The following is a 26,184-nucleotide window of genomic DNA, read 5'->3' as shown; positions in this document are numbered from 1 at the left end:
CTGGCCTAATCCGAAAAAGAGAGTCTGCATGAAAACCTGAATATCAGGAAACCTTGAGAGCTTCTTATGGTACAAACTGAAAATACTGAAATTTGATTCTTCAAGGAACTGGCCAATAACCTTTTATATAAGCCAATCTGAAAAAAAATTACAGATCCTTGGAATTCAGATAGAATCACAAGGAACTTTGTTATCAACCTTAGGAAGAAAAAAAACTTCTAAACCTTGTGATAAATCTTCCTTGTCACAGGCTCCCTTGCTTGAAAAAGATTGATGGCCACATCAGAAAACATCTTTTGTGGAGAAAAAATGGTATACAATCTCAAAAGCATCAAATATAGAACCTTTAAGCTCTGGATGAGAGAATTTGCTCTGTGACAGGAGATCTTTTCTCAACAGTAGAGACCAAGGAGGGGAGCTGGACATCTGAACGAAATATGCATACCTAGTTCAGCATGGCCAGGGAGGAGCAATCAGAATGACTGATGGCTTTTCCTGCCTGAGTCAAGCCAAGGAGGCAGAACAAATGGAGGAAACAATCATGAAACCACTAGGGAATTGATTGGTTCTGCCCAAGGAACCCATAATCTAGAACAGTACCTGGGGATCTTGTAATTCAAAACTAGAAGCAAATAAGATCTAGATCTGGTAGGCCCACTGGCCCTCAAACTGATCGAAACATTTACTGTCTGAGAAACCTTGCTCCTAAATGAAGTCAGATTTTGGAGGATGTAGCTAACCCAAAGGGAAAAGCTACAAACTTAGTAACCACGGTTCCAGAACAGATCTGAACCAAGATTTCTAAAACGGGTTCAATCTGCTGCCTACCAGATTGGAATCTGGATCAGGGGCCGCACCTTCATGCCAATTTCTGAATATGTGGCAGACTTCTTGTTCTGTTTGGACTTGCTCCCAGAATTGCAAAGTTCTCAGGAAGATATGGAAAAGGACAACTTATGGGTAAAAGAGAAAGAAGATTTTTGGTTTTGAAATTGTTGAAAAAAAAACGAAAATCCGACGATGGCCAAGACTGGTCTTTAGAATCTTTGTCTTGTGAAAAGAAAAGCACCCTTACTGCGAGTCACTGTGGCAATGAAAGCGTTCAAGCCTAGACCAAAAGTAATCTTTCCCGGAAATGCCTGCCTTTATGTGTCATATTCGCAAACCAGGACTTACACCACAAGCCCCTCTAGTGAGGACAACCAAAGATGCAATCTTAGTGCATTGCAAAAACAAAATAACCAACTTAATGATATTAAGTTGGTTCTGAATTTCCTCTAAGGAAATCTCCTCAGATACCATTTCAGATATGGAGTCTGTCATACCAAAAGAGTAAACGCACCAGCAACACTATTTGCCGACTTGGTGCAGTAGTGATCTTAGCCTGAACGTGGGCGTTTGCACTTACCTGAAGGTTGCATAACCGCCAACACCTCAGTTATAGTAGATATATTTTTAAACCCATGAAAGAAATCCAAGTGCCCACCTTCTGAGAAGTACCCAACGGATATGGGCAATGCCCTTGAGAATAAATAATACGAAAAATCATGTTTAGTAACAGCAACACTATCTAAGCATGCACTACATAACATGGATAGGAAGGTGGTCAGATAAACTTTCTTGTAAAGAATGATCAGAATGTTATGGTGCAGCAGTGTCATCTCCCGCATGTTCCAAAATAAGTGTAGCAGAGAATTAAAATGAGCACACAGATAACAGAGAACATTTAAACAAGGGGTAATAAACGGATATAATAATAATAAAATAAAACCGGAAGAAATATACATATAACTATAGCTATAAGCTCTTTAAGATGGTAAAATACACACTAAAAGAATCCCTGTCCCGCTGAGACGATACACAGCTGTTCCAAAATAACAGATTAAAGGGAGAGTATACACCAATTTTCATATAACTGAATGTAATAGACACTACTATAAAGAAAAATATGCACAGATATTGATATAAGCATCCAGTATAAATCCTTTTAGAAAACGTACTTAGAAGCTCCCAGTTCAATCTGTTGGGGCTTGGTTATAAGTCTGAAAATCAGCAAAACTTTACATTTTTACATAAACACTACCAGATGGGCTATATAAATGGATCATCTACAAAAAATGTATGCAAAGAAAAATCTAGTGTACAATATCCCTTTAAATGTAGGCCGAATCTGTATTAACTTTGTATGCTGTAGTACTTTACCCCCCTCTATGCTGCAGACATCTGAGAGAATCCCAATGTGGAATAATAGGTCCCCAGCATTCGTTCTAACATGGCAGCTGCAACACTTAATACTGAGGAGAAAGGAGGCGGGAGAGCAAAAATCTTTAACCACAGTGCATTTGGAACGCTCCAAAGTACTGCAGAGAATAGCTGAATAAAGTGTGCACGCTCCTATGTAATACAGAGCAAGCAGAAGTGTGAAATGTGAGGGAGCTCAAATCGCAGATGCAAAGACACTGTGAGCCGTGCTAAAAAGCTGAATAATAAAAACTATTGCCAGTGCTTACTGTGTCCTCCACTGAGGAGAAAGGATTGCCTTAACAATAAAATGTGAGCTCTGTACTGTTAAATTAAAATTAACACCATGTCCCACGTAAAATGTCCCTTCAGCAAAACACTATCATCCACTGTGATAACTCTGCTGAAAAAGAGAATATGTCTCCTGGCTTTGATCTACACCTGAATATAACTTATAGCCTGTGGGCTATGTGAGTGTATGTAGCACTTACCTGGAAAACGCCTTCTACCGTGCTTATTCAGTTCGTAGGAGTCCTCTGTCCAGTAGAATAGCTGATCAAGGATAGCTGAAACTAACCTTGAATCTTTCAACCAGGATACCTCGATGAGGTGAACAGGAAGAGGCTGCAGATCAGATCCCAGCAACACCTGTGGCAGGCTAGTGAACTCCCGCAAGAGATTTACACTCACTGCCTGTGGTACTCCTTTACAACCCTCTGTCCTATCCCTGGCTCTCTAAGGGGAATAACGGGTCTCAAAGCAATTTGAGAACCCTTGTCAATGATGAATCTTGAGCATCTTAATTTTTTACCTTATTCCTGTGGAGGTTAAAAAAAAGAAAAGAAAAACTGAGATGTGTATGGAGGTAGGAGGGATTAAAAGCTCTTGGTATGTTGGGTGGTTTTTTGCCTGCCTCCTAGATTACTGGAATTTAATCCAACATGTGATGGCTTGTAGACTCTCGCCACCTTATTTTTTATTTTATTTATTTTTTTATATTTACAAGGTTTTTATTGTTAGAACCAATTTTGTTGCACTAAAATTTATATGCACTAGGGTTCTTTTCATGCAGATTCTGAATATTGGGCCATGAATATTTTACTATTTGTAGAGATCCTTTAGAGATAAGATCCATTGGTATCTCTTCTATTCCATTGTATGAGTGATTTATATGTATGCAAATACATTTATCATGCAGACACTGAGCATTAATTATGAATATTTTCATTAACTATGCACTTTGTATATTTACTTTGTAAGTATACAGTCTCTGCCTTCACTGGACAAGATTTATTTAGTATCTAATGTGTACCTATTGCTCTATATGTGCTGCTTCTTTAGTCAGGAAGGCCGCATAACAGTTTAACTATGAGCAAATACTTAAGTAGGTACATGAATACTATATATGATGTTTATGTCATGTACAGATTTTTAAACCTTTTATAAACTTATGTATAAGTTTCTACATTTTAAGTTCTACCCTGAAATAGTTAGGATATTCTCGTATCCTTCAAGAGATCAAGTGTTTTTGTTCTGTTTGAATCAGTCTCTCTCTGATTGACCAGCTGTCCTATCTAAATGTTGTCTATGATCTTTAAGAGCGGCAACATTTTTAAAAGGATTTGGAGGATATGGGCATAATTAATCCTATTACCTGTGTAATCTCAGGTGAAGACATTTTACCCCCAATCCGTTTATTATCCAAAGGGATTTTCAGACCTGTCCTTCATGTAATATCCTTAAACATATTGGTCAAGATCCCAACTTGTATAATGGGAAGATCCCTCACGGTCTTTTCCGCCCTATGTTTTGTAGAATCTAAGGGCAACTGTTCCTATTTGCACTTCTTAACCTTGCTTTCAGTCTTTCCTTCAATTTTTCTACCTCTCCCCACTGCTCGGCAATACCTTAACTGGAGAGGGAGTGGATTTGGGAGGGATTGAAAGCTGAGGGTTCTTGACCTACACCTGCTCGCAGGAAGTATATCCCACATGTTATAGAGACCCATGGACTCTCCTCATCCGAAAAGAAAGAAATGTATCTCTATTCTCTACTCGGCTATACGTAAAACTAAGAGAGATGAGAAGGTTTTAAAGCTCTTGTATGGGTTCTTGACCTCCTCCTAGTGGTGGGAAATATATCACACATATTATGGGAGGACTGTGGACCAAAATCATTTTACGAATGAAAGAAGCTTTGTACAACTATTTGTCTAATAACTGCACAAGCGATATGAAAATAATTTCAGTGGCAACCCAAAGTTTGTGAAAAAGTTAAAGAGAATGTCTACTCCAGAATTTTTGTTGTTTTAAAATATAGATAATAATTTTATTACCCATTCCCCAGTTTGGCATAACCAACATCCTTATATTAATATACTTTTTACCTTTGTGATTACCTTGTATCTAAGTCTCTGCAGACTGCCCCCTTATTTCCAGTCCTTTTGACAGACATTTTAGGCCAATCAGTGCTGACTCCTATAGGTAACTACACGGGAGTGAGCACATATATATTATATATATATATATATATAGCACACATGAACCTTGGGTTTTCTACTAAAAAAAATAAAAGTTTTGATAGGTAAATAAACAAAGCCCTAATTCTGTATAAATGAAGTGATAGCAATAATGCACAAAATTCTCTGGTATTTTTCTCTGAAATACCTGCTAGTGAAGGGTTAACATTCAAAAAGTGCATGTCAGCCAGATGATTGCAACTTTACTTACCACTACTAGCATATTTCAGGGCTCAACAAATACCAAGTTGCCCAAGTTTCTATGGTGATTAAGAATTGCACAGTCTACTAATTCAACCTTACTCTTAGCACCTCTGACCTGAATTACCCCCCCCTTACCAGCAAGCTGCTTTTTGTTTGTTGCTATTTTTAAATTGAAACATTTAGGTGTTGTCTACTGCAGTGAGCATCAGTTGAAATCACTTAACTTATTTCATAGTAAAAAAAATTGACTGAAGAATTGCATTTCTCTTTATTGTTGCAAGAAGAACCTACTATTCACATCCTTGAAGGATGCAAGTCACGTTTCAAGTAAGAGTCCTGCAAATGAAACACTTTGCACTCACAAAAACTGCAAACCAAACATCTGTTTCTTACCCTTCTTCGACTGTAGGAAGCATTGAATTCATCCCCAATCCTGCGCAGTTCATGCGCAATCCACATCTCTGGTCTCATGTTATAAGGCTCAACAAGATTTCTGGCAGCTGTAGAAACCAAAAATAATTTAAATTAAGGCATGTCGAATTATAAAATGAATTTGCAGAAATAGGGGACAGGTCAATTTGAAGTCATAAATTCAGATATTTATATATATTTACCACATTAAAGGGACATTAAATACTAAATAAATGCTAGATAGAATTATCATTCAGCCGGAGAATAACATGTAGATGTATTTTTTAAAGTTTCATTAGTTGATTAAATATTTACAAAATAAGTGTAAACTTTTAGCATCTATAAGTCAATGGGCACTGCCATGTTGAAACTTAGGTTTCTTTCTTTGCTGTGGCCAAGTAGGGACAGCTATAAATAGTCACTAGAGTGTGCAGCTAATGACTGTATATAGCAGTGTTTCCCGACCTTCCATTTCTAACATGAACTGAAAAGCTCACAATTTCAAAATTGAATTATTGAAAAAGGGGACAAAATAAAAAATGAAAAGTATATTGCATAGTGTATATATATATATATATATATATATAAAATGTATCATTTTAAATTACCATCTCAAGTGTTTAATGTCCCTTTAATACAGGAATCCCAATATTCAACAAGTAAAATTAACACTGCAATAAAGTGACACCAAAGTCGTATTATGTCATCAAAACACAGAAATACAAAACAAAATTAGTCATCTCCACATTAGCGGTCTCAACAAAAATATAGAAAAAACATAATTTATGCTTACCTGATAAATTTATTTCTCTTGTGATGTATCGTGTCCACGGATTCATCCTTACTTGTGGGATATTCTCCTCCCCTACAGGAAGTGCAGAGAGAGCACCCACAGCAGAGCTGTCTATATAGCTTCCCCCCTTAGCTCCACCCCCCAGTCATTCGACCGAAGGCTAGGAAGAAAAAGGAGAAACTATAGGGTGCAGTGGTGACTGAAAGTTTAAAAATAAAAATATATATGCCTGTCTTAATAAACAGGGCGGGCCGTGGACTCGATACATCACAAGAGAAATAAATTTATCAGGTAAGCATAAATTATGTTTTCTCTTGTTGTATTGAGTCCACGGATTCATCCTTACTTGTGGGATACCAATACCAAAGCTTTAGGACAAGGATGAAGGGAGGGACAAGACAGGGACCTTAAACGGAAGGTACCACTGCTTGTAGAACCTGTCTCCCAAAAATAGCCTCCGAAGAAGCAAAAGTATCAAATTTGGAAAATTTGGAAAAAGTATGAAGCGAAGACCAAGTCGCCGCATTACAAATCTGTTCAACAGAAGCCTCATTTTTAAAGGCCCATTTGGAAGCCACAGCTCTAGAAGAATGAGCAATAATTCTTTCAGGAGGCTGCTATCCAGCAGTCTCATAGGACAAACATAGAAATATAGAAAGGTATTGCTATAAGGGATAGAGGGAGTACCCTCAAGCATATTAGGATCCTCCATAGCTTGTGCTAACAGTAGGATACAAATAAATTAACTTTTTATTTCTCACAAAAACGGCACCTATATACCCCCAATGACTGGGGCCCTCACGACCTCCTAGACCCAGGCAACCAGAGAAGAAGCGACCTCTCCGACAGCTAGCTCGGTCAGGAAAGAGAAAACGAAAGTGTGACAGCACCCGGTCACGTGGATCGCAAGGCAGGACTGCCCCTAGCTATAAGAAAAAGCGCTACAAGCTGTGCAGCATTCAAAGTGAAAGTAAAACACCTGTATGTTCCATTAACGCATAACAGTCTATGAGCCCAAAATAAATCTCACACATAAAGCAGCATAAATCAAAGAAACACATTTGATTAATCCCCACTGATCAATAACCTCCCTCAGGAGATATTAACCCACGATTCTATAAAGATAAAAGGAGTCACACTGTGACAATGTCTTCAGCAATATCAACATAAGTAAAAATTTTAACAAACTTACCAGAATCCGTGCTGTGGAAAAGAAACACAGCCTCTCAAGTGTGACAGACTTGTAGCATCGCTCCTGACATGGACTTGAGTGAAGAAAGCAGACAGTGAAACTCGTCAACATTGGTTGCTTAAGGAGCTGTTAGCAGGCAGTCTGGATGGGTTTGCAGAAAGACTCTCCCTGCATCTCCAGACTCTAACTTTCGTCCAATGCTCTCACTGAGAGGCTGACAAGACAACTTAAAACTCAAGTTCCATAATGAAAGGCATATATCCCTCCTGAGGAACAACTCCGAAATCTTCTGACACTTCTCTGTCATCCTCCTGTGAGGAAAGGCAAAGAATGACTGGGGGATAGGGGAAGTGGGAGAGGTATTTAAGCCTTTGGCTGGGGTGTCTTTGCCTCATCCTGGTGGCCAGGTTCAGTATTTCCCAACAGTTAGGAATGAAGCCGTGAACTCTCCTTATATTAAGAAGCAAATGGGGTTAAAGATAAATTTCCCCGGGTAGGATTAGTATCTGCGCCTTATTTATTAATGAAAAACATAATTTATGCTTACCTGATAAATTTATTTCTCTTGTGGTGTATCCAGTCCACGGATCATCCATTACTTGTGGGATATTCTCCTCCCAACAGGAAGTTGCAAAAGGATCACCCACAGCAGAGCTGCTATATAGCTCCTCCCCTAACTGCCATATCCAGTCATTCGACCGAAGACAAGAAGAGAAAGGAGAAACCATAGGGTGCAGTGGTGACTGTAGTTTAAAATAAAAAAATACCTGCCTTAAAATGACAGGGCGGGCCGTGGACTGGATACACCACAAGAGAAATACATTTATCAGGTAAGCATAAATTATGTTTTCTCTTGTAAGGTGTATCCAGTCCACGGATCATCCATTACTTGTAGGATACCAATACCAAAGCTAAAGTACACTGATGAAGGGAGGGACAAGGCAGGTACTTAAACGGAAGGTACCACTGTCTGTAAAACCTTTCTCCCAAAAATAGCCTCAGAAGAAGCAAAAGTATCAAATTTATAGAATTTTGAAAAGGTATGAAGCGAAGACCAAGTCGCCGCCTTGCAAATCTATTCAACAGAAGCCTCATTTTTTAAAGGCCCATGTGGAAGCCACAGCTCTAGTAGAATGAGCTGTAATCCTTTCAGGAGGCTGCTGGCAAGCAGTCTCATAAGCTAAGCGGATTATACTTCTTAGCCAAAACGAAAGAGAGGTTGCCGAGGCCTTTTGGCCTCTCCTCTGTCCAGAGTAGACAACAAACAAAGCAGATGTTTGACGAAAATCTTTAGTAGCTTGTAAATAATACTTTAAAGCATGAACCACGTCAAGATTGTGTAATAGACGTTCCTTCTTTGAAGAAGGATTAGGACACAATGATGGAACAACAATCTCCTGATTGATATTCTTATTAGATACCACCTTGGGTAAAAACCCGGGTTTGGTACGCAGAACTACCTTATCTGCATGGTAGATCAGATAAGGAGAATCACATTGTAAGGCAGATAACTCTGAAACTCTACAAGCCGAGGAAATAGCTACCAAACAAAGAACTTTCCAAGATAAAAGTTTGATATCTATGGAATGAAGAGGTTCAAACAGAACCCCCTGAAGAACTTTAAGAACCAAATTTAAGCTCCAAGATGGAGAAACAGGTTTAAACACAGGCTTGATTCTAACTAAAGCCTGACAAAATGCCTGAACGTCTGGAACATCCGCCAGACGCTTGTGCAAAAGAATAGACAGCGCAGAAATCTGTCCCTTTAAAGGAACTAGCTGACAATCCTTTCTCCAATCCTTCTTGGAGAAAAGATAATATCCTGGGAATCCTGACCTTACTCCATGAGTAGCCCTTGGATTCACACCAATAAAGAGTATTTACGCCATATCTTATGATAGATTTTCCTGGTGACAGGCTTTCGTGCCTGAATTAAGGTATCAATGATGGCCTCGGAGAAACCACGCTTTGATAAAATCAAGCGTTCAATCTCCAGGCAGTCAGCCTCAGAGAAATTAGATTTGGATGGTTGAAAGGACCCTTGAATTAGAAGGTCCTGTCTCAACGGCAGAGTCCATGGTGGAAAGGATGACATGTCCACCAGATCTGTATACCAAGTCCTGCGTGGCCACTCAGGCGCTATCAAGATCACAGATGCTCTCTCCTGCTTGATTTTGGCAATCAGACGAGGGAGTAGAGGGAAACGGTGGAAACACATAAGCCAGGTTGAAGGACCAAGGCGCTGCTAGAGCATCTATCAGTGTTGCCTTGGGGTCCCTGGGACCTGGATCCGTAACAAGGGAAGCTTGGCATTCTGGCGAGACGCCATAGAATCCAGTTCTGGTTATGCCCCAACGATGAATCAATTGTGCAAACACCTCCGGATGGAGTTCCCACTCCCACCGGATGAAAAGTCTGTCGTCTTAGAAAATCCTGCCTCCCAGTTCTCTACACCCTGGGATATGGATAGCTGATAGGTGGCAAGAGTGAATCTCTGCCCAGCGAATTATCTTTGAGACTTCTAGCATCGCTAGGGAACTCTTGTTCCCCCTTGATGGTTGATGTAAGCCACAGTCGAGATGTTGTCCGACTGAAATCTGATGGAACCTCATTGTCGCTAGCTGAGGGCCAAGCCTAAAGAGCATTGAATATCGCTCTCAGTTCCAGAATGTTTATTGAAGGATGTCTCCTCCTGAGTCCACGATCCCTGAGCCCTTCAGAAAGTTCCAGACTGCCCCCCCAGCCTAGAAGGCTGGCATCTGTCGTTACAATTGTCCAATCTGGCCTGCGAAAGGTCATTCCCTTGGACAGATGGACCCGAAATAGCCACCAGAGAGAGAATACCCTGGTCTCTTGATCCAGATTTAGTAGAGGGGACAAATCTGTGTAATCCCCAGTTCCACTGACTGAGCATGCATAGTTGCAGCGGTCTGAGATGTAGACGTGCAAACGGCACTATGTCCATTGCCGCTACCATTAAGCCGATTACTTCCATACACTGAGCCACCGAAGGGGGAGAAGTGGAATAAAGAACATGGCAGGAATTTAGAAGTTTTTGATAACCTGGACTCTGTGAGGTAAATCCGCATTTCTACAGAATCTATTAGAGTTCCCAGAAAGGAGACTCTTGTGAGAGAAGATAGAGAACTCTTTTCCTCGTTCACCTTCCACCCATGCGACCTCAGAAATGCCAGAACTATGCCCGTATGAGACTTGGCAATTTGGAAATGTGACGCCCTGTATCAGAATGTCGTCTAAATAAGGGGCCACTGCTATGCCCCACGGTCTTAGGGACTGCCAGAAGTGACCCCAGAACCTTTCTAAAGATTCTTGGGGCTGTAAGCTAACCCAAAGGAAGAGCTACAAACTGGTAATGCCTGTTCAGGAAGGCAAACCTGAGAAACCGATGATGATCTTTGTGTATCGGAATGTGAAGATAAGCATCCTTTAAATCCACTGTAGTCATGTATTGACCCTCCTGGATCATAGGTAGGATGGTACGAATAGTCTCCATCTTGAATGATGGAACTCTGAGGAATTTGTTTAAAATCTTGAGATCTAAAATTGGTCTGAAGGTTCCCTCTTTTTTGGGAACCACAACAGATTAGAGTAAAATCCCTGTCCTTGTTCCTCCTGTGGAACAGGATGGATCACTCCCATAACTAGGAGGTCTTGAACACAGTGTAAGAATGCCTCTATCTTTATCTGGTTTGCAGATAATTGTGAAAGGTGAAATCTCCCTTTTGGAGGAGAAGCTTTGAAGTCCAGAAGATATCCCTGGGATACGATTTCCAACGCCCAGGGATCCTGGACATCTCTTGCCCAAGCCTGGGCGAAGAGCGAAAGTCTGCCCTCTAATAGATCCATTACCGGATAGGGGGCTGATACTTCATGCTGTCTTAGGGGCAGCAGCAGGCTTTTTGTCCTGCTTACCTTTGTTCCAGGTCTGGTTAGGTCTCCAGACCGACTTGGACTGGGCAAAAGTTCCCTCTTGTTTTGCATTAGAGGAAGTTTATGCCGTACTCGCCTTGAAGTTTCGAAAGGCACGAAAATTAGTCTGTTTGGCCCTTGATTTGGACCTATCCTGAGGAAGGGCATGACCTTTTCCTCCAGTGATATCAGAAATGATCTCCTTCAAACCAGGCCCGAATAGGGTTTGCCCCTTGAAGGGAATGTTAAGCAGCTTAGACTTTGAAGTAATGTCAGCTGACCATGATTTAAGCCATAGCGCCCTGCACGCTTGAATAGCAAAACCAGAATTCTTAGCCGTTAGTTTAGTCAAATGAACAATGGCATCAGAAACAAAAGAATTGGCTAGCTTAAGTGCTCTAAGCTTGTCAAGTATGTCATCCAATGGGGTCTCTACCTGTAAAGCCTCTTGCAGAGACTCAAACCAGAAAGCAGCAGCAGCAGTGACTGGGGCAATGCATGCAAGGGGCTGCAGAAAACCTTGTTGAATAAATATTTTCTTAAGGTAACCCTCTAACTTTTTATCCATTGGATCTGAGAAAGCACAACTGTCCTCGACAGGGATAGTAGTACGCTTAGCTAGGGTAGAAAACTGCTCCCTCCACCTTAGGGACTGTCTGCCATAAGTCCCGTGTGGTGGCATCTATTGGAAACATTTTCTTAAAAATAGGAGGGGGAAAGAACGGCACACCTGGTCTATCCATTCCTTAGTAATAATTTCTGTTAAACATTTTAGGTATTGGAAAAACATCAGTGCACACCGGCACTGCATAGTATTTGTCCAATCTACACAATTTTTCTGGCACTGCAATTGTATCACTGTCAATCAGAGCTGCTAAAACCTCCCTGAGCAACACGCGGAGGTGTTCAAGCTTAAATTTAAATGTAGACATATCAGAATCAGGTTGAATCTTTTTCCCCTGAGTCAGAAACATCACCCACAGAAAGAAGATCTCCTTCTTCAGCTTCTGTATATTGTGTGGGAGTATCAGACATAGCTCTTAAAGCGGCAGTATGCTCTGTATTTCTTCTAACTCCAGAGTTGTCTCGCTTTCCTCTAAACCCAGGTAGTCTGGATAATACCGCTGATAGGGTATTATCCATGACTGCCGCCATGTCTTGTAAAGTAAACGCTATGGGCGCACTAGATGTACTTGGCGCCATTAGAGCGTGAGTCCCTTGAGCGGGAGTCAAAGGGTCTGACACGTGGGGCGAGTTAAGTCGGCATAACTTCCCCCTCGTCAGATTCCTCTTTATCTTAGAATGTGTACCAAATGTACTGATTTCACTTTAAGAGGGGGTTCCACCATGGCTTATAAACATAATAAACAAGGAGTTTCCTCTATGTCAGACATGTTTAAACAGACTAGCAATGAGACCAGCAAGCTTGGAAAACACTTTAAATCAAGTTAACAAGCAAAAAATAAAAACAGTACTGTGCCTTTAAGAGAAACAAATTTTGTCAGAATTTGAAAAACAGTGAAAAAAAGCAGTAAATCAAACGAAATTTTTACAGTGTGTATAATAAGCTAACAGAGCATTGCACCCACTTGCAAATAGATGATTAACCCCTTAGTTCAAAAAACGGATCAAAAAAACGATATAGACGTTTTTTTAACAGCACACCAAACTGCCACAGCCTTGCTGTGGGCCTACCTTCCCCAACAAACGATTTTGGAAAGCCTAAGAACCCTTGAGAGAGGTCCTATAGCATTCAGGGAACTCCTGGGGAAGCTGGATGTCTCAGTCTGTAAAAGTTACTGCGCAAAAAAGCGCTAAATTAGGCCCCTCCCACTCATAGTAACACAGTGGAAAGCCTCAGGAAACTGTTTCTAGGCAAATTTAAGACAGCCATGTGGAAAAAAACTAGGCCCCAATAAAGTTTTATCACCAAAGTATATATAAAAACGTTTAAACATGCCAGCAAATGTTTTATATTGCAAATCTATAAGAGTATTACCTCAGAAAGTAAGCATGATACCAGTCGCTATTAAATCACTGTATTCAGGCTTACCTTACATAAATCTGGTATCAGCAGCATTTTCTAGCATTCACATCTTCTAGAAAAAAATTTACCTGCACATACCTCATAGCAGGATAACCTGCAAGCCATTCCCCCGCTGAAGTTACCTCTCTCTTCAGTCATGTGTGAGAACAGCAATGGATCTTAGTTACAACCTGCTAAGATCATAGAAATCACAGGCAGATTCTTCTTCTATTTTCTGCCTGGGACAAAATAGTACAACTCCGGTACCATTTAAAAATAATAAACTTTTGATTGAAGAAAAAAACACAACTACGTTATACCACTTCTCTCTTACTACCTCCATGCTTGTTGAGAGTTGCAAGAGAATGACTGGATATGGCAGTTAGGGGAGGAGCTATATAGCAGCTCTGCTGTGGGTGATCCTCTTGCAACTTCCTGTTGGGAAGGAGAATATCCCACAAGTAATGGATGATCCGTGGACTGGATACACCTTACAAGAGAAATAAGCAACTATTATCCATGTAAGTCATATCTGAACCAATAGCAATATTTATAAAGCAACACTAGTAGTTTTGTTAACGACCCTCTTCAACAAACTGTCAGGTAAGAAAATAGATCTATTTTAATTTTTCTTTATATATTATTTTTGCGCCCCTAAAGATAATTTTTTTCACCCTTTTATATAATGTTTGCACTCCAATATATATTTATATATATCATTTTTGCACCTTGTTGAGTCCCGTCAGTCCCCCCCTTTTTTTTTTTTAACATTGCTTCAACAACTGGTAGAGAATAGATTTCTAAAGCTATTCTCCACAGTAGTTATGGAGAACTATAAAGGACCAGTCAACACATTATATTAATCGACAAATGCAAGATAACAAGACAATGCAATAGCACTTAGTCTGAACTTCAAATGAGTAGCAGATTTTTTTATAACAATTTTCAAAGTTATGTATATTTCCAGTCCCCTTGTACCATGTGATAGCAATCAGCCAATCACAAATGCATATACGTATAGTCTGTGAATTCTTGCACATGCTCAGTAGGATCTGGTGACTCAAAAAGTGTAAATATAAAAGACTGTGCACATTTTTTTAATGGAAGTAAATTGGAAAGTTGTTTAAAATTACATGCTGTATCTGAATCATTAAAATTTAATTTAACCTGAGTGTCCCTTTAATGCAGCGCTCGACAAACCCAGGAGCCTGGTAGCCACTGGCTCCCAGAATTTTACCCCTGGCTCCTAACTTTTTGGGTTATTCTCCATATGTCTATATACAAATCCAACGGTGTGGCTCCTAAAAATATACCTGGCTCCTAAATATTCTTACTGGCTCCTAATTTTTAAACACATTTGTCAAGCACTGCTTTAATGCATACATTTGTAGGAGAACTGTCAGTCCACTATAGAAGAAAAGAAACAATACATTTGTAACTAGTCAAATTAACGAGGTGTACTATAGGAAATGCAACTAAAACAATCTAATTTAACACTTTTTGTGGCGTATCTGCATGCCAAGAAGAATGGGAACAGAGTAGAAGATTTTTACAGTCCAACTTGCCCAATTTTAGGAGCATTTATTCATGTACGCATTTATAGGCACAAATATAGAATAGCATTGATAAATCTCACCCTTAAAATTATTGGTAAGTGATAAAGTGAGATTAAAAGCCTCCACAATCTGTTTAGATACATCATTTTAAAAGTTGTTTTTTCCTAGGAAATCAACTTCACCCAGCAGCAATTGCTTATAGACAGATTCCCTTTTAGCCATAGCATTGCCGTGTACACAGTTTTTAACCCCTTAAGGACTGGTCATTTTAGACAAAAACTTCCCCAAAAGACCAGAGCATTTTTAGCACTTTTGCCATCACTACATTTATACAGAAATAGAGCCTTTTTATATTTACCTATCTAAACTACATACAGGGAGTTCAGAATTATTAGGCAAATGAGTATTTTGACCACATCATCCTCTTTATGCATGTTGTCTTACTCCAAGCTGTATAGGCTCGAAAGCCTACTACCAATTAAGCATATTAGGTGATGTGCATCTCTGTAATGAGAAGGGGTGTGGTCTAATGACATCAACACCCTATATCAGGTGTGCATAATTATTAGGCAACTTCCTTTCCTTTGGCACAATGGGTCAAAAGAAGGACTTGACAGGCTCAGAAAAGTCAAAAATAGTGAGATATCTTGCAGAGGGATGCAGCACTCTTAAAATTGCAAAGCTTCTGAAGCGTGATCATCGAACAATCAAGCGTTTCATTCAAAATAGTCAACAGGGTCGCAAGAAGCGTGTGGAAAAAACCAAGGCGCAAAATAACTGCCCATGAACTGAGAAAAGTCAAGCGTGCAGCTGCCAAGATGCCACTTGCCACCAGTTTGGCCATATTTCAGAGCTGCAACATCACTGGAGTGCCCAAAAGCACAAGGTGTGCAATACTCAGAGACATGGCCAAGATAAGAAAGGCTGAAAGACGACCACCACTGAACAAGACACACAAGCTGAAACGTCAAGACTGGGCCAAGAAATATCTCAAGACTGATTTTTCTAAGGTTTTCATGGACTGATGAAATGAGAGTGAGTCTTGATGGGCCAGATGGATGGGCCCGTGGCTGGATTGGTAAAGGGCAGAGAGCTCCAGTCCGACTCAGACGCCAGCAAGGTGGAGGTGGAGTACTGGTTTGGGCTGGTATCATCAAAGATGAGCTTGTGGGGCCTTTTCGGGTTGAGGATGGAGTCAAGCTCAACTCCCAGTCCTACTGCCAGTTTCTGGAAGACACCTTCTTCAAGCAGTGGTACAGGAAGAAGTCTGCATCCTTCAAGAAAAAACATGATTTTCATGCAGGACAATGCTCCATCACACGCGTCCAAGTACTCCACAGCGTGGCTGGCAAGAAAGGGTATAAAAGAAGAAAATCTAATGACATGGCCTCCTTGTTCACCTGATCTGAACCCCATTGAGAACCTGTGGTCCATCATCAAATGTGAGATTTACAAGGAGGGAAAACAGTACAATGAGTAGGGTGTGGTAAACTGAGCGCTATAGAGTCCTAAAGCTCTCCTCCTAAAAGGTCCCCTAGCGGGCTTGGAGAAACAAAAATATGGGTATCGAAGGGAGCGCTTAAAGCTTAATAGGATGTAAAAGAGAAAGGCATATAACTCTGATTATTAAAAATTGACTAAAAAAATTACTTTAGTTAAAAATTTAATACATCCAATAATAACATAACAATTAAACAATTAAGAGTAGCATGGATCCATGGTACATACAAATTAAAATATACAGAGTAAAATATGATAAAAACAAAAGACAAAAGTGAATGACGTCTCACTGTAGCAGTGTACAGATCTGAAACAATTCAGCAATAGGTAGCAGTTGCGGTAAACAGTAAACAACAAGTGCAATGTTAATGTCTATGACACGAATAGGTACCTATATATCCAAAAACTCCAAAAAGTTGGTCCACAGTACACCTCTCTGAACAGTGTCTGGGAGGCTGTGGTTGCTGCTGCACGCAAGAAATGTATATTTGTGAATGTTGAGATGTTATATTGGTTTCACTGGTAAAAATAATTGAAATGGGTATATATTTGTTTTTTGTTAAGTTGCCTAATAATTATGCACAGTAATAGTCACCTGCACACACAGATATCCCCCTAAAATAGCTATAACTAAAAACAAACTAAAAACTACTTCCAAAACTATTCAGCTTTGATATTAATGAGTTTTTTGGGTTCATTTAGAACATGGTTGTTGTTCAATAATAAAATTAATCCTCAAAAATACAATTTGCCTAATAATTCTGCACTCCCTGTATATATTTTTTAGTGACAACCCAAAGTATTGATCAAGGCTCATTGTGGTATATTTCATGCCACCATTTCACTGCCAAATTAGATTAAATAAAAAAAAATTGTTAACTTTTTCAAAATTTTAGGTTTCTCACTGAAATTATTTACAAACAGCTTGTGCAATCATGGCACAAATGGTTGTAAATGCTTCTCTGGGATCCCTTTTGTTTAGTAATAGCAGACATATATGGCTTTGGCATTGCTTTTTGCTAATTAGAAGGCCGCTAAATCCTGCTGTGCACCACACTTGTATTATGCCCTGCAGTGAAGGGGTTAATTAGGTAGCTTGAGGGTTAATTTTAGCTTTAGTGTAGAGATCAGCCTCCCACCTGACACATCCCCCCCCCCCTGATCCCTCCCAGACCCCTCTCAAACAGCTATCTTCCCACCCCCACCCCCCAAAGGTCACCCCCATCTTAAGTACTGGCAGAAAGTCTGCCAGTATAAAAATAAGTTTGTTTGTTTTTTGTTTTTTTGAGGGAGTTATATATTTTCTGCAGTTTAGGATCCCCCTTTACCCCCAACCTCCTTGATCCCCCCTCTACCTATTAGCAGCCATCTTAGGTACTGACAGCTGTCTGCCAGTACCCAGTTTGACCTCATTTTTATTTATTTCATGTATGTAGTGTAGCTGCCCCCCCCCACATTACCATACCCCCCTCCTTTCCCTCAACGGATACCACATAGAATCCCCCTCATTGCACCTCCTCCCTCCTTCCCCCTCACTGACGCAGCTTTTTTGGGGGGTTTTCCCTTGCCTGTAGCATGGCGTAGCGGTCCTGCCCTCCTCCTGCCCCTCCAGTGATTAGGCGCCCACCCACCTTTCTCCTACCCACTAACGATCGGCACCACCGCTGTCCGATACAGAGACGGCCACAGAGTGGCCCTCTCTGCACCAGTAACTTTGCAACTCTATATATGCAGTGCCCCACTCGTGGGGCATGCAGAAATCGACCGATCTCGCAATGTTTACTGAGATCACGGCAGAGAGAAGCCCAGGAGGGCCCTGGTTGTTAAGGGTATTACGGCACTGGCCGTTAAGGAGTTAAGTTTAGCTAGGGTTAGTACAGTGATTCAGAACCATCCCAGTCCAGGTGATTCATGACTTTTGCCACTCAGTAGCTGGGAGTAGGTTGAAACACTGGTGGGTGAAGTTGATTTCCTAGCAAAAAACAACGACTTTTAAAATTATGGAGAGGAGAAAAGTGAGATTAAAATCCTCCACTAGGCACACAATGTAGAGAGAATAACTCATTGTGTAGCTCATTAACAAATCATCTAGACAAGTCACAGGACCCCCCCACCACAGTAAACCTCTAGATACATTGTTTTCAATGCAACAAAGGAATCTGGGTAAGATATACGAGGTTCACATTGCCTCACCTTTAACTTCAATCTGCTTATATACATCATTTTAAAACTTGTTGTTTTTCCACTAGGAAATCAACTTCACCAATCAGCGATTCACCCTACACCCAGCTGATAAGTGGTAAAAAAAACCAAAACGGCTCTATTGGGATGGTTCTGAATCACTGTACTAACCCCTAGCTAAGTTAAAAGCTGTGTACACAGCAATGATATGGCTAAAAGGGAATCTGCCTATAAGCAGTTTGAAGTTTAAAGGTGAGGCATTGTGAACCCAATTTGCATATCTAACCCTGAATCCTTTGCTGCATGTGTCTCAGCCCTGCAAAGTTACTTGCTTGGAATAAAGCCAATAACAAGCAAGTGAATACTAAGAAATAAAAAATAAATGAGGATCATGGGAACATGGAAAAAATCCAAGCGTGAATGGTTCAGATGTCTGTTCAGCTGCAGACCAAGCCAAAGGCCTCAACGTCTTGGCTATTGCTTCCTTGTCTGATGTGTTGAAGGACCTGATCTGACCAGTCTGAGGTTAAATGAGGCATAGGGTGTCATGTGCTTCTCACTTACTAGCAAAGATTCATTCAGCATAGAGTTTGTGATGCATAGTGGAAACATTCTGAAAGCAATGAAAGCAATTCAGATGCAAGAGAGAAGAAAAAAAAAAAAACACATGCGTTCACTCGAGCAAGGAAACACACTCCTTCCACACCCGAACAGTTACACTGTGTTAAACTTTGTGGTGCCAAAAAAAACAACATCAAAACATCCTTCCAAAGGCTGATGTCAAAGCTATCGATCATATTCCATGCTATGGCTGGTGAGCTTCCAACAGCTGAAACACTCACTTGGTATCATTAAAGAGCAGTTATTCAGGAAATTAATGTCGTGGTTAAGTGGTTGATAGTGAAAATCAATCTGAGGCTTTCGGAAAGGACTTTCTGTGGTACTACCAACAATCACAGAGAGACAAATAAATAAAAAGATAGACATTATGTACAGAGAGAGAGAAAAGGAGAGAGAGAGAGAGAGAGAGAAAAGGAGAGAGAGAGAGAGAGAGAGAGAGAGAGAGAAAAGGAGAGAGAGAGAGAGAGAGAGAGAGAGAGAGAAAAGGAGAGAGAGAGAGAGAGAGAGAGAGAGAAAAGGAGAGAGAGAGAGAGAGAGAGAAAAGGAGAGAGAGAGAGAGAGAGAGAGAGAAAAGGAGAGAGAGAGAGAGAAAAGGAGAGAGAGAGAGAGAGAGAGAGAGAGAGAGAGAGAAAAGGAGAGAGAAAAGGAGAGAGAGAGAGAGAGAGAGAGAGAGAGAGAAAAGGAGAGAGAGAGAGAGAGAGAGAAAAGGAGAGAGAGAGAGAGAAAAGGAGAGAGAGAGAGAGAAAAGGAGAGAGAGAGAGAGAAAAGGAGAGAGAGAGAGAGAGAGAGAGAGAGAGAGAGAGAGAGAGAGAGAGAGAGAGAGAGAGAGAGAGAGAGAGAGAGAGAGAGAGAAAAAGAAAAAAATAAAGAAAGAAAAGGAGAGATTGTGCGCAAGAGCAAGAAAACACAACTTGTCATTATGGGTACAGTAATCATAATGGAAATCAGGCAGCTACTTAGGGACACCTTGTAGAGCACCTGACTAATTGCTCAAGAAGTGAAACCATTTTGTGGTGCCATATGTTTTGTGCACTGCAAACAATGCTGGTTACTACAGCATTACAGATAATCTGTATTAGTTGACTTATAAAAGTAATTCCAACCTTTTCACACTAAATTTTTTCCCCTCAATCGATGACCTTGTTCAAATACAAATAAACTAAACTACTTTCTAAAAACAAATGAGCGAGAAATAATAAAGCAAGCCAATAAGCAGAAAGACGACCAACAGGGAAAGCACCTGCTCAATACTTGCCAAACAGTGACTGGCATCACATGATCAGGGGGTACCATTAGCAGGGCCAATATATCAGAGCTGAAAGACTACAAGTAAAGTGCGCTATACAAAACACAGTCAGACACAGGAGATATTCAATACATTTTACTGATACATATATAAATCATACAACATACATATATTAAAAAATAAAACTATGTATTTTTAAAAAAATCAAACAGGTGGTATAAAAAATATATATAGCCCTTCTGGGGAACAATTGTAAATGTGGTTATTAATTAATTTAAAATATTTTTACTTTCTACTAAATATAATTCTAATCTATGGTGAAACTACTAAAACCAATACAAATAAGTTGTGAAATAAACTCTATGAGAGGGTCTCCATTATTTCCAAACAGTTTATTTAGGAATCAATATATGTTAATAATAAGAGAAATATTTACAGGTATATATATACATATACACATCTATTTTACAGCAAGACAGTCCAATATTGAATACAGGGCAACTTTACTACAATAACCCCAATTTGTCCAATACTGCTAAAATAATCATAGGAATATACTTAGCCACATTCTCCAAGGAGTCCACCATCAGCCATCTTTCCAGGATAAGTAAGATAAGAAAAGAGAAAGATGCAGAGTGTTCCAGTTCTTTATACCCCAATTCAATAGGGAGTGGTTTATCAAATACCAGTCAAAGGCTTTTGGGGGTGTCTTTAGTTCAGAGAGAAGGGTGTACCTAGGGGAAGGGATTTTAATAACAGCTAGGTGAATACTCCAGTGATAAAATGTCACCACAACAATGAGTTGATATCCAAAGTTCGTGATTATAGATTTAGGTCCATATGGACTTCCGGTTTATCTTAATCCAAATCTTATCAGTTCAAATCAATACACTTTTCCATGCGCTGGAGTTGCTTCCTGCATGACATGTGTGATCAGTAAATGCATCTAGCTATATCTGGATCAGCAGGCTCTATTGCATGTGTCCCATAAAGACTTTACATGTGCAGTTAACAGAAGGGTTGTAGTTGACTGTAGTATGGGTGTTCGTCAGGTGGGAATATAATCCTAAAGTTCTGACCGTGTAGCCTCAGAGTTATACCGGATTTGGACTGATAAGATTTGGATTGATCTATAACAGGAAGTACACAACTAATACAGCTGTATTAGCTTTAAAGTTTTTTTACTTAATTTTTTTTTTTTTTTAAATCTACGTTTAGATGCAGTTTTTTCATAGAGGTGACAAAATATTTGAGTACAGTGTTCCTTTTAAGGGGATAGGAACGTCAAAATTAAACTTATATAATTCAGATAGAGCATGCAATTTTAAGACACTTTAAATTTACTTCTATTTTCAAATGTGCTTTGTTCTCTTGGTATCCATTGTTGAAAAAATATATACATATCCTACACTACTGTGAGCTAACTAGTGATTGGTGGCTGCACACATGTGTCTCTTGTGATAGGCACACTAGGTGTATTCAGCTAGCTTCCAAGCAGTGCACTGCTGCTCCTTCAGCAAAGGACAAGAAGAGAATGAAGCAATTTTTATAATAGAAGTGGATTGGAAAGTGGTTTGCAATTTTATGTTATCGAAATCATGAAACATAAATGTGAGGCTTCACGTCCCTTTAAGATCAGTGTTTAGCAGCAGTTTGATTATTCTGCAGTATGCACATATGTTTTTGTTGTTGCCTAGCACAGGAAATGTTGACAGCTGGGTGGCATTATGAAGCCAAACTTCACCCATCATTTGCCTTATTTAGAGGGGCCAATCGGGGTTCTAATCCTCAGACAACAAGTTTAGCCATAGCTATAGTGTTAGTATAGAGTAGACATGGGCATTCGGATACTTTGCTAGTATACGAGTGCAGAAAAAGGTGGCTGCTTGCAGCATTCGTCTATTTTCAGAGCTGGATTTTTTCATGTGAAAGAAAAACACACTGAGATATGTGCAAATCCAGATCTTAGTGTGTTTCACTTTCACACGTAGAAATCAGGCTCTGAAAGGGGACAAATGCAGTGAGCGGCTATAGTCTTCTGCATTCGGATACTAACAAAGTATCCGAGCGCACATGTCTAGTATAGAGTGCGCTGCTTTATAGTTGTGATCAATTAAAGCTGAGATAGCCTTGAGAAGTCAGCAGGATGCAGTTTAAGTTATGGGAATTAGCAATTGTTTAATTTTCAGGACTAAATGGTATGAAAATGGGGCAAAATAAATCAAGTATTAAATCACAAAGTTGTTTCATTATGCACAATTAAACATTTTATATAAAAATCTCAAGATGTTTAATGTCCCTTTAATTTTAGCTGGGTAATCAGTAAAATCAGCCAGGTGGTGTGCCCGTTAAATAGGTCTGGAACACTGATATTCTGCAATAAAATATGGGTGTTTCTTGTCCCTTAAAGTGAACACTGTTTTCACAAGGTTGTTGTGCCAAAAGAATATAAGAATGTTTATAAACTCTGCAGGTCACTACAGTCAGAGTGAGTTAGAAAGGAAATTCAAGTAAGTAAATCTAAATACATTTCCTTGGCATCAGCGGGTAATCAGAGCTGCTAAGGTTTTCTATTCCTCGCTGCACGTGTGCGTGACAAGCCCAGGCAGTTAAAGAAATTCAGGGACCTTGCTCAGAAACAGCTGCTGGAAAGGGAACACCGCAAGTAATAAATCTTTGTGAAGCGCTGCCAGCAGCTGTAGCTCTCTCCAGCCCCCTCCCAGTCCTAAACAAGTGTACAAGTGTATCACTCTGCAGGTATCAAGAAATCACAAAGCTCATTACTATTAGCACTTAAAGGGACAGTATACACAAATTTTCATATAACTGCATGTAAAAGACACTACTATAAAGAATAATATGCACAGATACTGATATAAAAATCCAGTATAAAACTGTTTAAAAACGTACTTAGAAGCTCCCAGCTTAGCACTGTTTAAAAAGTTACTGGAACACCCACTGCAAGTGGGAAATAGCAGACACCCCCCTCCTTTGCATATGAAAAGACCCTTTACACAAACAGAACAAGCTGGAGTAGGTATACGTTGGTATTCTCTTAAAACTTTGGGGCTTGGTTAGGAGTCTGAAAATCAGATTAATGTTATTTAAAAAACTTTATGAGCTATATAAATAGATAATTTACAAAACATTTAAAAGGGAAAATAAACACATTGAGATTTTTAAACAAACAACTTTGCTATATACTTTCATTCTTTATTTTGCCCCCATTTTTTTAAATGCAATTTCAATTAAAAATGTTTTTTTTTATTCTGAGAAATGTATTTCCTTCTGCTGACTTCTCAAGGCTAACCCTGCTACATATCTTTCCCTAACTGGCTTTAGCTAATAACTGCAAAACAATGCATTTTGTAATATTTTTATGACCATGGCTAACATTGTTGTCTGCAGACTAAAGCCCAGATTGGCTTCTCTAAAAAAGGTAAATGATGGGTGGAGTTTTGCTACTGAATTGCAATAAAAAAAAAAAAAAAAAAAAACACATTTGTTTTCAAAAACGTGTAGATTTGGCTGATATATTATTCTAAAGCAACACAGCAGAGATGTCTTGTAATTACAAGGTGTTTACTGTCCCTTTAAAAGATGTAATACAGAGACAAAAAGGTACTTAGACATTCATGATTTAGACAGAGAATACAATTTTAAACAACTTTCCAATTTACTTCTATTATTTATTTGTTTCCTTCTCTTGCTATTCTTTGCTGAAGAAACAGGAATGCACATGGCTGAGCCAATAACACGAGGCATATGTGTGCAATCACCAATCAGCCACTCCTGAACATACCTAGGTATTCTTTTCAACAAAGGTAAAATTATTTTCAACAAAAAAAATACCAAGAAAATGAAACAAAATGTGATAATAGAAGCAAATTGGACAGTTGTTTAAAATGGTATGCTCTATCTTAATCATGAAATAAAAATGTGGGTTTCGTGCCGCTTTAAGAAAAAGGATACATGTTATAAAATATATATTAAAAAAAACAAAGAATAGAGCAGGACAGTTGATTGACTGTAACCATACACTACTAATATGGCAACTTTGAAATGTCAGACAATCACAGAAAGAAAAAGGCATGTTGCTAAGTTTGGGTGGTGTCATTCAGTGCTTCCGTTTTAAACCCTTATTAAAATAAAAAATGTAATGTGTTTGTTCCTCTGTGTCAGACAGGACGGCAAAAGGGCATTTAAGGCTGGAGTGTTCCCAGAAGCTATAACCGTCTGCTTCCAATAATATTTTTACAGGTTTCCAAAGAGAGAGAGAAAAAAAAAAAAGTGTAGCAACTTAAAAGGATCTAGGTATGTGCAATATCATTCATAATACTTTTCCACAACCATGAAGGAAAGAGGAAAATAAGACTTGTAGGTTTTAACACTGCAGTAGTAAAAAAACAGACATTGTCTTATGGTAGATTTGACATCCTAGTTTTGTCTATTTCTGGATAGATAGCACAGATGTATTTGTTGTCTTGTCTTTGATTAAGGGGTAATTCCAAAATGTGCAAAAATACGTTTTCCATGAACCTATGACTGCAGAAGAAGGTGCCCTTTGCGCCGCTCGGCTATATTCATTGCCAAATTCGGCAACAAATATAGCTGAGCAGAACGAAGAGCCATCTTCTTCAACATTTGGTGGGTAATGAAACCTCTGAAAGCACATCTCTGTTACCACCAGTGGTTAGTTAAAGTCCAGTGTAACTCAGGTTTAGCCACTGTCCATGGGTACAGTTGGAGGGAATTTTCTTGGTTACAGGTGTTATTTCTTTGTCAATATACCAACTTGGAATTATGAAATCACGTTTCATTAAAGAGACATAACAGTCAACTTTAAGCTATCATGGTTTCTTGTATTAATTTGTTAATGTGTTTGTATTTCTTACAATGAATTTATGTCATTGTGATTCCTACTCATGCACCCAGTGCTATGGAATCTGAAGACATTTTACAAATCGTTGCTGCTGACAAACTTTAACCACCAGTCTTAAAAAGTCACATATTTCTATAAAGTCCACAAGCTTTTGGAGATTATGGCCCAAATTTACAAACATGTGGGTAGACAAAGTTCCCTGTCAAGGAACCTGTCCACTCGTATTTGCAGGTAGTGACGCAGCATCAGTTGCTTGAATTTATGGATTACACAAGCTGGATTTACTATTTAGTACATCTTCTTAGTCCCGTGTTGGGTATTTATACTTTTTGATATATAAAGGGATATTAAACCCAGAAAACATAATTTATGTAAGAATTTACCTGATAAATTTATTTCTTTCATATTGGCAAGAGTCCACGAGCTAGTGACGTATGGTATATACAATCCTACCAGGAGGGGCAAAGTTTCCCAAACCTCAAAATGCCTATAAATACACCCCTCACCACACCCACAATTCAGTTTAACGAATAGCCAAGAAGTGGGGTGATAAAGAAAGGAGTAAAAAGCATCAACAAGGAATTGGAATAATTGTGCTTTATACAAAAAAATCATAACCACCATAAAAAGGCTGGGTCTCATGGACTCTTGCCAATATGAAAGAAATGAAATTATCAGGTAAATTCTTACATAAATTATGTTTTCTTTCATGTAATTGGCAAGAGTCCATGAGCTAGTGACGTATGGGATAGCAAATACCCAAGATGTGGAACACGCAAGAGTCACTAGAGAGGGAGGGATAAAAAATAAAGACAGCCAATTCCACTGAAAAAATTAATCCACAACCCAAATCAAAAGTTTTAATTTTTATAACGAAAAAAAC

At 39.3% G+C, this 26,184-nt stretch overlaps 1 protein-coding gene across 2 annotated transcripts in view; it reads right to left on the bottom strand.

Annotated features, from left to right (window-relative positions):
- BCL2L11 (BCL2 like 11) overlaps positions 1-26,184 on the bottom strand; it is a 68,407-nt gene that overhangs the window by 6,442 nt on the left and 35,781 nt on the right. For both annotated transcript variants that reach the window (XM_053711947.1, XM_053711948.1), the window contains exon 3: positions 5,357-5,463. In XM_053711947.1, coding sequence (XP_053567922.1) covers positions 5,357-5,463 — 107 coding nt within the window. The remainder of the gene's footprint in view (positions 1-5,356; positions 5,464-26,184) is intronic.

The sequence above is a fragment of the Bombina bombina genome, chromosome 4, assembly GCF_027579735.1.
Source record: "Bombina bombina isolate aBomBom1 chromosome 4, aBomBom1.pri, whole genome shotgun sequence".
Taxonomy (NCBI): domain Eukaryota; kingdom Metazoa; phylum Chordata; class Amphibia; order Anura; family Bombinatoridae; genus Bombina; species Bombina bombina.
Note: the sequence above shows the minus strand (reverse complement) of the source record. Positions and strands in the feature narration are given on the sequence as shown.